Genomic DNA, 14,807 nt, shown 5'->3' on the forward strand with positions numbered 1-14,807 from the left:
CATTTCTATAGCGCTACAAGGCGTACGCAGCGCTGCACAAACATAGCAGAAAGACAGTCCCTGCTCAAAGAGCTTACAATCTAATAGACAAAAAATAAATAAAGTAAGCAAATCAAATCAATTAATGTGAACGGGAAGGAAGAGAGGAGGGTAGGTGGAGGCGAGTGGTTACAAGTGGTTACGAGTCAAAAGCAATTTTAAAGAGGTGGGCTTTCAGTCTAGATTTAAAGGTGGCCAAGGATGGGGCAAGACGTAGGGGCTCAGGAAGTTTATTCCAGGCGTAGGGTGCAGCGAGACAGAAGGTGCGAAGTCTGGAGTTGGCAGTAGTGGAGAAGGGAACAGATAAGAAGGATTTATCCATGGAGCGGAGTGCACGGGAAGGGGTGTAGGGAAGGACGAGTGTGGAGAGATACTGGGGAGCAGCAGAGTGAGTACATTTATAGGTTAGTAGAAGAAGTTTGAACAGGATGCGAAAACGGATAGGGAGCCAGTGAAGGGTCTTGAGGAGAGGGGTAGTATGAGTAAAGCGACCCTGGCGGAAGACGAGACGGGCAGCAGAGTTTTGAACCGACTGGAGAGGGGAGAGGTGACTAAGTGGGAGGCCAGCAAGAAGCAGGTTGCAGTAGTCTAAACGAGAGGTGACAAGGGTGTGGATGAGGGTTTTGGTAGAGTGCGCGGAAAGAAAGGGGCGGATTTTACGGATGTTGTGAAGAAAGAAACGACAGGTCTTGGCAATCTGCTGGATATGAGCAGAGAAGGAGAGAGAAGAGTCAAAGATGACCCCAAGGTTTCGAGCTGAGGAGACAGGGAGAATGAGAGAGCCATCAACAGAAATAGAAAACGGGGGGAGGTGGGTTTGGGGGGGGAAATGAGAAGCTCGGTTTTGGACATATATAATTTCAGGTGGCGTTGAGACATCCAGACAGCAATGTCAGACAAGCATGCTGAAACTTTGGTTTGGATGCAAGGTGAGATATCAGGGGTAGAAAGGTAGATTTGGGAGTCATCAGCAGATGTCAGCTGCATGGCAGCTGGTATACCACAGTTCATTGACACATGAGTTTCTAGATAGCTACATTGCACACTTATTCTGTTCATTGGAAAGCACAAGAGTTCTAGTCCTTACCAGCAGATGTCAGCTGCATGGCAGCTACACTGGCTGTTGGTATACCACAGTTTGTTGATTCATGGGTTCCTTGGCAGCTGTATTGCACAGTGGTCCTTAACAGATTGCATCTATATGGCAGTTACACTTCCCGCTGGCTTACCACAGTTCCAGTTGACTCATGAGTACCATGGCAGCAGTATTGCCCGGTTATTCTATTCAACTGGACAGCACAAGAGTCCTAGCAACCTGCTCGTCTCATCTGCATTATTTTGCTCTTTGATACAACTACGTTTCTCAACTGCATGAAGCAGTGCTGTGATTCTATATTTGGAAATCAATTTCTAGAGCTGGATGGAGATTTGAGGTTCTCTGGTAATCATACCATTTGTGTATTAGTGATCGTGCTAGCATAGTTGACACTGCAGTAGCAATGTTCAGTCTGCTCTTGAAAGATTTGATTATTTTGTCAAGATGACAAAAGATGTCAAGATCTGTTCTTCATCCGCATTGAGCCTGACATGAGTGGGGTACAAATGTAACAAAAATAAAATAAATAAAAATAAATCTATCCTACCATGGTGAGCCACCTTTCATAACATATGCTCTTGGATAGCTTATAAACTATCTGTTGGCTATATCTTAGACTGGAACACTGATCTTATTTCCTGGGTAGTGGACTCGGCTGTCTTGTTGAGTTTTACCAGTGCTTAAGGGTTCTGTGGTCTAGCCTTGTTTCTGGTTTATCCTGTCTTATGGACATACAGGTGCTCCTCTCTTACTCAACCAAAGGGGTCCGCTATATTACTGAGTGGGAAAGGTTCTCCACTACTTATCCCTGTGTTAATGTTCATGTTTTGTTTCATCCATGACATTGTTTGGATAGCTTCTTCTACTAGCAAGTAGTTTGCCTGCCATCCTTCACTCTCATTTGTCTGTCTCAGCTTACAGTGCCGCTACTCAGGTCAACTCATAATTGGTCTCTGTTAGCACCCCTCTTGATCAACTCCCAACTCACCAGTTCTGACAGGCTGCCACTGACATATTACAGTCACCTATTAGTAGTACTTCCCTTTTCACAGTTCTTGTCTTCAATTAAATCTCTACTTTTTCTCTGTGAAGGAGGCTTGTATATCACACCAGTGTAAATAAATTTTCCATTCCCTCTTTCCAGATCGGCCTACAGTGTCTCTTCCTTACCCTGTAGGTCCTACAATTGTGTGGTTTTAATATTATCTTTAACATATAATACCACTCCCCTTTTGTCCTATCCTGTCTTTCCTAAACAGGTGATAGTCCCGGTATAACTATATCCCAGTCATGGTTCTCTGTGAAACATAACTCTGTGACCGCCATTAAATCCAAATCGGCCTTTTCCATCACAGCCTCTAGATCAGAACCTTATTTTACTATGTGGGCTTTTACTTCCCTGGGGGTTCTAGTTTAAAGCCCTCTTCAGTATCTTGGAAGCCAAAATTAGATGTATTCCATGTTTTTAAAAGAGATGAAAGGGAGGCTATTGTAGCCAAAAGAAAATCTTTCAAAACTGTCAGTTGGATCCAAATGAAGAAAACAAGAAACAGCACAAGCACTGGCAATTTAGGTGCAAAGATCCAACCAACACATCCTCTTCTATTTTCCTTCCCCAGCTAACACTTTCTTTTAATCTTCCGAGCATCCCACATGGGAAGCACTTTTTTTTTCTCTCCCCCACACCTCATATAGGCAACACTATTTTTTCCTGTAAAACTCATCACACAGACATTTCTGATCCTGGTGTAATCTCACTAACACAATATAAACCTTCTCAATACCAGGCATATTGTGAAGTGTATTCACTCAAGTCCCAGAGCACATTACCATGCTGCACTAACTTCCAAAACAAGGACCCTAATGAAAAGGCAGTGTTCTAAATATTACTGTGGGTCCTAAATCATTAATGTATGTATTGGGAAAACTAAACAAGCCAAATTACTACAGATTGTTACATGGAAAATACAGGCGAATAGAATACCTAGCCTTGGTCATGCACACAGAATACAAATACCATAAATACAAATAAGTAACCGCAAGGGAGTAGCCAAGATGGCAGCGTGAGTGTTTCAGTGTGTTCCTTTCTGCTGGCGTTTTCTTATTTTCTTCTGAGAATTGTGCCACATATCAAAAGAAAAGAAGTGATAAGAGCCGTACCCCTCCAAGCGACCACCTCCTCTCTTATCCAGCAAAGCTTGGAGAGAGATGCCATCCAACTCCCGCAGGAGGAGGTCCCTTCTGCAAGTTTGTCGGATAGGGCGCACAGCTTGCTGGGTATGAACACATTGTTGTCCCTACCAACTGTCACCCCCCCCCCCCTGTGCCCCCTCCCCCCCACACAATGTCCAGCAGGTGCTTGGGAACTTTCTTCGCTCGCTCCAGCGGCAGAACTTGCTGCTTTAGTGAGTTGTGTGGAGGGGCCTAGACCTGATGAGATGTCTGCAGAGAAAGAGCATTGAATCTGCAAAAGAGGCAGCACCAGTGGTGGCTACCTTTTAGAGAAGGTTCTCAAAAGGCTTGACTCAACAGTGGAAAAATCTACACAAGAAGTAGTTAATCTTGTGAGTAAAGTTGATACTCTCATTGTCTTTGGAGTCCATGAAGAAAGATACTGCTGATCAAGTGAATCAACTTCAAATTGAAGTCAGAGATACTAAGGAGACTTTGTTAAACGACAAACATTTGGTTCACCGTAAGATTGAACAATTATAAAACTTTAATAGAAGGCTCAATCTTTGCATGTTAAACTTTCCAAAGACTCCAGTTTTATCTCCTTTGAAACTTCTTAAGGAATTCCTGTTAGAAAATTTGAAGATACCCCAGGAAGCTAGTCCTCCAATTAATAGAATTTTTATTTTCTTCCAAATGCCTTGGAGGAGATGACAGGGGTCCAAAATCAAGCGTCATCAAAGAAAGAGGATAACAAAGAGTTGTCTACGATTCTGGAAGAATCTTTTTCAGAAATAGTGAAAGATCTACTTTATTAGTCTCATTCGTCTTTGAACAGGATTTAAACGCAATTACTGTATAAGGCTTTATTTGCAAAATCAACAGTCTCGGTTCTGTGGGCAAAAGGATATGGATATATCCAGAAGTTATCAAATCCACACAATAAAGGAGAAGAGGTTTTCTGGTGATGTGAGAAGTTAAAGCAAAACTGGCATTTTGGCTTATCCACCTCAATGCCAAATATGTTATTTGGGGGTCAAATATGTATTTTTTGTACCAGACCAACTTAGAGCCCTTTTGGAGCTGAAAAACATCTCTAGTAAGAATGTAGTATCTGACAGCTGATGTAAATATGTATTTGCTGATTTACCACCCTAGGCTTTTTCTTGATTTAAGATTGCCTTCTTTCTGTACTCCTTAAATTTGTGTTCCACTCCCCCGTTTATGGAGCCCTGAGGAAGGGATATTAATGTATTATTTCTTATTGAAATAGTTTCTTTCCTCTGTGGAAATTTTCCCTGTATTTATGGTAGGAGTGGTTATATTTGGAATATTTGTTTGAAATTGCTATAAATAAGTAAAAAAAATAAATTAAAAACAGAATAAATTACCACGAAATAGAAATATGTAGACAGAAATTAAACTGAAATCTGAAGAAGTAGGACCTTGTATGTAGACCACCACCAGAGAAAGAGAGAGATTCGTTTCCCCCCTGTATAAAATATAAAGATATCAATTACAGAAATCCTTTTATTTCATGTTAGTGTGGTATTGCTTAATTGCTGTCTTAGAAAAATGGAGGAAAAGCCTCAAGTAACCTCAAGTGACTCTGTTATTCACATTTCAACGGCTTTTGACTTTACGGAGCACTAACTCTCATCATTGGCATAAAAACCTCCATAGATTCTTATAGTCTCTCTAATCTTACTTCTTAATGTTTTTTGGAAATTTTTTTTAAATTTTGTTAATTTCTTAATAAACAGAAACTTATCTTTCCACGGCCAGAAAAAAGAGACTGTGCCACTGGAAAGATAAGTTTCTGTTTGTCAAGAAATTAACAAAATTTTCAAAAAAGCATTAAGAAGATTAAAGAGACGATAAGAATCTATGGAGGTTTTTATGCCAATGATGAGTGAGTACTTCGTAAAGTTGAAAGCCGTTGAGCTGTGAATAATGGAGTCACTTAAGGTTACTTGAGGCTTTTCCTCCATTTTTCTAAGATAGCAATTAAGCAATACCACGCTAACATGAAATAAAAGGAGTTCTGTAATTGATAGATTTTAGAAGTACGCATATCCTTTTTCTGGCTCCATTAGTGGATTTAAATATAAAGATACCAGATGCCAGGCATAGTGTTAGGAGCAAGGTGCAACCAAGGCAGTTGTACATGACTCTTTGGCTAGATGGAGCCAAAGTCTGCCTGAACCTGAGGAAGCATAGCCTGGTACAGAGTTTTGAGGTTTCCTCCCATATTTCTGCCTTGGGCCTTGGCCATATCTGATACCAGTTCTGGCAGCTGTACATTCCAAAAACCGAATTTTCTAATAACAAGAAATAAAATTATTGTTCTACCTTTGTTGTCTAGTCATTGATTTTCTTTTTCATAATTATATTGGTCCCATCTCTAGTTTCTACTTTCCTCTACTTTCTCTTAGCTTTCTTTCCAGGGTATTCTGTCCATATAATATTTCTTCTTTCTCCATATCTGTTATTCATCTTCCCAAAGTGTCTCTGCCCCTATGCTGCCTCCATGTTCAGCAACTCCCTTGCCCTGCCCATCTCCATTCTGTATCCCTGCCCCTGTCTTGTTCAGCATCCACCGCTCTTGTCCTTATCCCCCGTGTCCAATATCACCCCTGTCTCCCTGACCCTGTGTTGCCCCCATGTCCAGTATTTTCCTTCTGTGTCCGTGGCCTTTTCCCTCTCCCTCTCCGAGTCCAGCAGCTTCTTTTATTCTACCTTCCCCGCCCAACATGGCCCAGCATATTTCCTGTTTTTCTGACTTGGTTTAGTATCTGTACATCTTTCTCCCCTCCATCATCTCTCCCTTCTATCTTTCTACTGGTTGGCATCTCTCTTTCCCTTCTATTCTCTTTCGCCCCCCTCAGTACCCAGTACAGCATGTGTCCTTACCTCTGTGCATCTAGCTTCTCTGCCCATTCGTTCTTCCTTGCTGCAGGTCCAGATTGTCAGTTACCCCCTTCCCCTACCAGTCTAGCATCTTTTCTGACCCCTCCCCCAATAAGTCCAGAAGCTACCTGATAATTTTCTTTCTTTTACTCACAGCAGATGAATCCAGGATCCCTCCCTTTTCTGCCGCTAGGTTCTGCGCTGTGTGTGTGTGTGTTTGTTTCTGGGGCCTCTGTTGCTGTACTTTCATCTTTTCGCTAGGTCCTTTGGAGACATTGTTTTCGAGAGAAAAATGAATGACAAACGCAGACAAAGCAGTACATGGATGCATTTACAAGTCTTTCCCTCTTCGAGGGATTTTGTTTTGTAGGGCAACTTGCACCATGTTTTTTGGTGGTGTTTTGGCTTGTCTTGGAGTATGGTTGATGAGGAAGGTTCTCTGTTTGTTGTTGCCTGTTTTTTTTTTTTTTCTTCTGCTTTGTGATGCGACATATACTGACTGCTGAGTGGGCTGGTCATCTAGTATCACTATCTTCAGTCTAGTAGTCTCTTTCTCCGAGGACAAGCAGGCTGCTTGTTCTCACGACTGGGTGACGTCCGCGGCAGCCCCCACCAACCGGAAAAAAGCTTCGCGGGACGGTCGGCACGCAGGGCACGCCCACCGCGCATGCGCGGCCGTCTTCCCGCCCGTGCGCGACCGCTCCCGCCAGTTCCTTTTTTTCCGCGCCTGGAGAGAGTCGTGCCTGTGCCGCTCTCTCTGTTTCAGCCCCGGAAAAACCGTCGCGTTTACGCGAACCTCTTTTAATTTCTTTTATATTTAATTAACTGCCGCGCGCTCCACTTTTCTTTTCTTTAAAAAAAAAAAAAAAGGAGCACGCGCTCCCATTTTCCCTCGCTTCCAGCGGGGACGTTGCGTTGCGGCCTGGTGGTCGCACGGTCGGTTTTCATTTTCGAGGTGTGATTTCCGCCACCATCGACGACTTTAATTTCGCCGACGCGATTTTTCCGTCGATGTCCTCGAAGGTCCCGAGTGGATTTAAAAAGTGTGGTCGGTGCGGCCGGCCCATCTCGCAGACCGACACCCACGCTTTGTGCCTCCAGTGCCTCGGGCCGGAGCACAATTTCAAGTCTTGTCCCCTGTGTCTCGGTCTCCGGAAACGGACTCAGGTTGCGAGGCAAGTTCAACGGGACCGTATTTTTGGAACTTGCGCCGGCCCCTCGACGTCGACCTCGACGGCATCGGTATCGACGCCCGGTCCTTCGGTACCGGTATCGATGCCCGAGACATCGGCACCGATGGCATCGACCCCAGGAGAACAGGTCCCGTCGGCCCGCCGGTCCTCCGGTGAGGGTAGAGGTGAGAGGCCGCGTGGGCAGTCGGCCCCGGTCACTCCCTCAGCCCATGGCCCACGGGACCGAACCCTGTCTGACCCGGTTCCTCGAGACCGAGGGGGATCGTCATCCTCCTCCTCCATGCCTCCCGGCGCCGGTGACGGGCATCGGACGAAGGATAAGAAGCGCCGTCACCGGTCGCCCTCGATGCACATCGGAGAGGAGTCGACGCCGAAGCGTCTCCATCGAGAGGAGAGATCCCCGTCGGTGATAGAGGTGCCGACGCAACAGGGTCCCGGCACCTCGGTGCAGTCTCCTGGCTCCCACCAGATTCGGGCACCGACACCCCTACCGGCCCCACCGCCTTTCTCGGCAGCGGGCCTGGACGAGTGCCTCAGAGCCATCCTTCCGGGGATCCTGGAAGGGCTGATGCGCCAGGCTGTGCCGGCGCCGGGGGTGCTTGCGCCCTCGGCGCCGATGACTGTGGCGCCGGCGAGCTCTAGCCCGGCGCCGGGGCCGTCGACACCGCCGCTGCTTGCGGTGCCGGTCTCGACCGCCACGCAGGTGGAGTCCCCGTCGACGTCGATGGAGGGAGCTCCGTCCCCGCCGGCGCGGGAGTCCACCGCTCGACGACACCGAGACCCTGGTGCCTCGACGTCGAGCCGGGCCCGGTTCAGGACTCAGCTACATGAGCTTATGTCCGACACCGAGGATGAGGACTCGTGGGGGGAAGAGGAGGACCCTAGATATTTCTCCTCAGAGGAGTCTACGGGCCTTCCCTCGGACCCCACGCCTTCACCGGAGAGGAAACTCTCACCTCCCGAGAGTCTCTCCTTTGCCTCCTTTGTGCGGGATATGTCTATTACCATTCCCTTTCCCGTGGTCTCTGTGGAAGAGCCGAGGGCCGAGATGCTCGAGGTCCTCGACTATCCATCACCACCTAGAGAGTCCTCCACGGTGCCGCTGCACAATGTCCTTAAGGAGACGCTGCTTCGGAACTGGGTGCGACCATTAACTAACCCCACCATTCCCAAGAAAGCAGAGTCCCAGTACAGGATCCACTCTGACCCAGAGCTAATGCGGCCACAATTGCCCCATGACTCGGCGGTCGTGGATTCTGCTCTCAAGAGGGCACGGAGTTCGAGGGATACCGCCTCGGCGCCCCCGGGGCGGGAGTCTCGCACTCTGGACTCGTTTGGGAGGAAGGCCTACCAATCCTCCATGCTCGTGACCCGCATCCAGTCATACCTGCTCTATATGAGCATTCACATGCGGACCAATGTGCAACAACTGGCGGACCTGGTCGAGAAGCTCCCGCCGGAGCAGTCCAGGCCTTATCAGGAGGTGGTCAGGCAGCTGAAGGCGTGCAGAAAGTTCCTGTCCAGGGGTATATATGACACCTGTGACGTGGCATCTCGTGCTGCGGCCCAAGGGATAGTGATGCGCAGGCTCTCATGGCTGCGTGCCTCTGACCTGGACAACCGCACCCAGCAGAGACTGGCCGACGTCCCTTGCCGGGGGGATAACATTTTTGGTGAGAAGGTCGAGCAGATGGTGGACCAACTGCATCAGCGGGAAACCGCTCTCGACAAGCTCTCCCACCGGACGCCTTCAGCACCCGCCTCCACAGGTGGACGTTTTTCCCGGGCCCGGCAGGCTGCACCCTATTCTTTCGCGAAGCGTAGGTACAACCAGCCGGCCCGAAGGCCTCGTCAGGCACAGGGACAGCCCCAGCGCGCTCGTTCTCGTCAACAGCGTGCGCCTAAGCAGCCCCCTGCGCCTCCACAGCAAAAGCCGGGGACGGGCTTTTGACTGGATCCACGGGAACATAGCCGCCCTACAAGTGTCCGTACCGGACGATCTGCCGGTCGGAGGGAGGTTAAAATTTTTTCACCAAAGGTGGCCTCTCGTAACCTCCGACCAGTGGGTTCTCTAAATAGTGCGGTGCGGATACGCCCTGAATTTGGCCTCCCTGCCTCCAAATTGTCCTCCGGGAGCTCAGTCTTTCAGCTCCCATCACAAGCAGGTACTTGCAGAGGAACTCTCCGCCCTTCTCAGCGCCAATGCGGTCGAGCCCGTACCACCCGGGCAGGAAGGGCAGGGATTCTATTCCAGGTACTTCCTTGTGGAAAAGAAAACAGGGGGGATGCGTCCCATCCTAGACCTGAGAGGCCTGAACAAATTCCTGGTCAAAGAAAAGTTCAGGATGCTTTCCTTGGGCACCCTTCTGCCAATGATTCAGAAAAACGATTGGCTATGTTCCCTGGATTTGAAGGACGCATACACTCACATCCCGATACTGCCAGCTCACAGACAGTATCTCAGATTCCGCCTGGGCGCACGGCACTTTCAGTATTGTGTGCTGCCCTTTGGGCTCGCCTCTGCCCCACGAGTGTTTACAAAGTGCCTCGTGGTGGTGGCGGCGTATCTACGCAAGCTGGGAGTGCACGTGTTCCCATATCTCGACGATTGGCTGGTCAAGAGCACCTCGGAGGCAGGAGCCCTCCGGTCCATGCAGTGCACTATTCAACTTCTGGAGCTGCTGGGGTTTGTGATAAATTACCCAAAGTCCCATCTCCAGCCAACTCAGTCTCTGGAATTCATAGGAGCGCTGCTGAATACCCAGACGGCTCAGGCCTACCTTCCCGAAGCGAGGGCCACCAATCTCTTGGCCCTGGCTTCGCAGACCAGAGCGTCTCAGCAGATCACAGTTCGGCAGATGTTGAGACTTCTGGGTCATATGGCCTCCACAGTTCATGTGACTCCCATGGCTCGTCTTCACATGAGATCTGCTCAATGGACCCTAGCTTCCCAGTGGTTTCAAGCCACCGGGAATCTAGAAGATGTCATCCGCCTCTCCACCAGTTGCCGCACTTCACTGCTCTGGTGGACCATCCGGGCCAATTTGACCCTGGGACGTCCATTCCAAATTCCGCAGCCCACGAAAGTGCTGACGACGGATGCATCTCGCCTGGGGTGGGGAGCTCATGTCGATGGGCTTCACACCCAGGGTCTGTGGTCCCTCCAGGAAAAGGATCTGCAGATCAACCTCCTGGAGCTCCGAGCGATCTGGAACGCACTGAAGGCTTTCAGAGATCGGCTGTCCTACCAAATTATCCAAATTCGGACAGACAATCAGGTTGCAATGTATTACGTCAACAAGCAGGGGGGCACCGGATCTCGCCCCCTGTGTCAGGAAGCCGTCGGGATGTGGCATTGGGCGTGCCGGTTTGGCATGCTCCTCCAAGCCACGTACCTGGCAGGCGTAAACAACAGTCTGGCCGACAGACTGAGCAGAGTCATGCAACCGCACGAGTGGTCGCTCCATTCCAGAGTGGTACGCAAGATCTTCCGAGAGTGGGGCACCCCCTCGGTGGATCTTTTCGCCTCTCAGACCAACCACAAGCTGCCTCTGTTCTGTTCCAGACTTCAGACACACGGCAGGCTAGCGTCAGATGCCTTTCTCCTTCATTGGGGGACCGGCCTCCTGTATGCTTATCCTCCCATACCTTTGGTGGGGAAGACCTTACTGAAGCTCAAGCAAGACCACGGCACCATGATTCTGATAGCGCCCTTTTGGCCCCGTCAGATCTGGTTCCCTCTTCTTCTGGAGTTGTCCTCAGAAGAACCGTGGAGATTGGAGTGTTTTCCGACTCTCATTTCGCAGAACGACGGAGCGTTGCTGCACCCCAACCTTCAATCCCTGGCTCTCACGGCCTGGATGTTGAGGGCGTAGACTTCGCTGCGTTGGGTCTGTCGGAGGGTGTCTCCCGGGTCCTGCTTGCCTCTAGGAAGGATTCCACTAAAAAGAGTTACTTTTTCAAGTGGAGGAGGTTTGTCGTTTGGTGTGAGAGCAAGGCCCTAGAACCTCGTTCTTGCCCTGCACAGAACCTGCTTGAATACCTTCTGCACTTATCAGAGTCTGGCCTCAAGACCAACTCAGTAAGGAATCACCTTAGTGCGATTAGTGCTTACCATTATCGTGTGGAGGGTAAAGCCATCTCTGGAGAGCCTTTAGTCGTTCGATTCATGCGAGGCTTGCTTTTGTCAAAGCCCCCTATCAAGCCTCCTACAGTGTCATGGGATCTCAACGTCGTCCTCACCCAGCTGATGAAACCTCCTTTTGAGCTGCTGAATTCCTGCCATCTGAAGTACTTGACCTGGAAGGTCATTTTCTTGGTGGCAGTTACTTCAGCTCGTAGGGTCAGTGAGCTTCAAGCCCTGGTAGCTCATGCTCCGTATACCAAATTTCATCACAACAGAGTAGTGCTCCGCACCCACCCCAAGTTCCTGCCAAAGGTGGTGTCAGAGTTCCATCTTAACCAGTCAATTGTCTTGCCAACATTCTTCCCCAGGCCGCATACCCGCCCTGCTGAACGTCAGTTGCACACATTGGACTGCAAGAGAGCATTGGCCTTCTACTTGGAGCGGACACAGCCCCACAGACAGTCCGCCCAATTGTTTGTTTCTTTCGATCCTAACAGGCTAGGGGTCGCTGTTGGGAAACGCACCATCTCCAATTGGCTAGCAGATTGCATTTCCTTCACTTACGCCCAGGCTGGGCTGGCTCTTGAGGGTCATGTCACGGCTCATAGTGTTAGAGCCATGGCAGCGTCGGTGGCCCACTTGAAGTCAGCCACTATTGAAGAGATTTGCAAGGCTGCGACGTGGTCATCTGTCCACACATTCACATCACATTACTGCCTCCAGCAGGATACCCGACGCGACAGTCGGTTCGGGCAGTCGGTGCTGCAGAATCTGTTTGGGGTGTAAATCCAACTCCACCCTCCAGGACCCGAATTTATTCTGGTCAGGCTGCACTCTCAGTTAGTTGTTCTTCGTAGGTCAATTTCTGTTATGCCCTCGCCGTTGCGAGGTTCAATTGACCTGGGTTCTTGTTTTGAGTGAGCCTGAGAGCTAGGGATACCCCAGTCGTGAGAACAAGCAGCCTGCTTGTCCTCGGAGAAAGTGAATGATACATACCTGTAGCAGGTGTTCTCCGAGGACAGCAGGCTGATTGTTCTCACCTACCCTCCCTCCTCCCCTTTGGAGTTGTGTGTTTCATCTTTTGCTAGTCATTCAACTGGCGGGAGCGGTTGCGCACGGGCGGGAAGACGGCCGCGCATGCGCGGTGGGCGTGCCCTGCGTGCCGACCGTCCCGCGAAGCTTTTTTCCGGTTGGTGGGGGCTGCCGCGGACGTCACCCCAGTCGTGAGAACAATCAGCCTGCTGTCCTCGGAGAACACCTGCTACAGGTATGTATCATTCACTATCTCCATCTGCTGGTAGATGGACACAACCCACCAGCTTCTGGATGCATCTGCTGTAAGTAAAGGGAAGAAAATTATCAGGTAAGACATAATTTTACCTTTCTCCCTCCTAAGGATCCAGCATCTTTACTTACTCCCCTTCCCCCTTTGGGCCCAAACTCCTCTCCTGCTTCTTCCCCTCCCGCTTGCAGCACTTCCAAACCTGTCTCCTTTGCTGTCTGCAGCCAGCCCCGGAACCTTTTCTCTGCCATGTCCTGCCCCCGAGCAAACAGGAAGTTACATCAGCGGGGGAAGGGCGTGGCGTGGCAGAGGGAACAGTTCTGGTGCTGGATGCATACAGCATGTTTTATAGTTGCTGCAGCTGGTGAAGGAGTCTGGTTTGGCACAGTGGGGGAGGGAGGGGAAGGGTAAGAAGCGGGAGAGGGTGTTTGGGCTCAGCCTGCACACCTTAGGCGCCAGGTTTGATTTTTTTTTTTTTTTTTAGTCGCCAGGGTGATCTGGCACCTGGGGTTTGTCGAGCCTTGCCATAAGCACTAGGCCCCTGTCAGGGTGGCAGACCTAGAGACTTTTAGATTTAGCTCACACTTGTTTTTTTCCTTGTGCCTGTGGTATTTGCAAATGTGTTGTAACAGTGATGCTTATTTAATAGCTGGAGACTATAGAGCAACAAAAGCAGCAACAGTTGGCTTTGCTTCAGCAACTGGAATTGGAGAAGCTAAGTTTAGAGGCTGAGTACTTGGAGCTGCAGCTACAGATGCAGAAAAATAAGGAAAGAGAAATGGATGATCAGGTGCAAATGAATATGGAGCCTGTACTGCACCAAAATGAGGAAACAGAGCAGAAGGTAAATTGAGTTTTTAAGATAACATCTAAATTGATTCATTATTAATGCTAGACTGAGAATTTCATTTTTTTGACAGACTAAATGACTCTTTTACCATATACCTACAGTCTATTCTCTCATTTTCATTCCAGAGTTGGGAGATTATAATTGTATTCTTTGTCTTATCTTGTGACCCTTATGTTAATGCTGAAATTTTTCAGATGGTATGCTTACATTTAAGCAAAATGGCATAAATGTGTCCCTTGCCAATGTAAATCTGATGATGTGCTGTACATAAAACAGAGCTTCTGTGTGGAATACATAAGAAAATCAGGAGTTTTATCTTAAACACATATCTTTATGTAGGTGCCAGCATCTGGCTTTAGGGCTGGGCTTGACAAATGCTCAATACTGCCACCATTGAACAACTCTGAGTGAAACACGTGGTACTTGAACTCTTCTACTGGTTTTGCAAGACTTGCGAGCTGCACAGTACAGATCCCACCACCACCACCAAAAAGAAGAAAAAAAGTTTAAAAAACAGCAGTAACTGTTAATGGCAGCCGTGAAAGGTCTTTTCCTTAGCATCAGCAGCAGATGAATCCAGAGACGTGTGGGTTGTGTCCATCTACCAGCAGGTGGAGATAGAGAGCGCTATCTTATAGGATGCTGTGCTCCCTGGCCATTCAGTATTCTCTATCTTCAGCAGACGAATGGACGGTTTCTCACAAGCTCCTGGCCTCATCTGGTTGCAGCTCCTATTCTGGGTTCCCCAGTTTAGTAGAGCTGAGGGGTGTGTGACTGAGTTGTGCCACCTTTAGGGATTACACCTGGTCACCCCAAGCCCCTTTCCCACCTCTCTAGCCATTTTCCTTTATGGCTTCATCCTCACACACACAAAAAAAAGGAAAAAACAAACACTTCACTAGTCTGTATGGCTGTGAATTTTTATGAGAGTGTGTGGATGCTGCTTCATGCATCTGAATCAGCAGCAACTGACTCCTTGATTTGCAGGTCAGTGGTGAGTGTTCCTTTTTCAGTTCCTATTGTCTGCATTTTGCCTGTCCTCAGCAAAGATTGTTAAGCTCTGTTTTGTTTAACGAGCAGCAAGGCATCATTGGAATGGTTTGATCCACCCTTGGTCTTTTCTTTGTGGCTGCCGTTGG

The 14,807-nt window shown here is 48.8% G+C and overlaps 1 protein-coding gene across 1 annotated transcript in view; it reads left to right on the top strand.

Moving 5' to 3' along the window:
* CEP295 (centrosomal protein 295) overlaps positions 1 to 14,807 on the top strand; it is a 178,294-nt gene that overhangs the window by 64,054 nt on the left and 99,433 nt on the right. Inside the window, exon 11 of the mRNA XM_030200190.1 lies at positions 13,468 to 13,662. Within this exon, the coding sequence (XP_030056050.1) occupies positions 13,468 to 13,662 (195 nt within the window). The remainder of the gene's footprint in view (positions 1 to 13,467; positions 13,663 to 14,807) is intronic.

The sequence above is a fragment of the Microcaecilia unicolor genome, chromosome 4 (assembly GCF_901765095.1).
Source record: "Microcaecilia unicolor chromosome 4, aMicUni1.1, whole genome shotgun sequence".
Classification (NCBI taxonomy): Eukaryota; Metazoa; Chordata; class Amphibia; order Gymnophiona; family Siphonopidae; genus Microcaecilia; species Microcaecilia unicolor.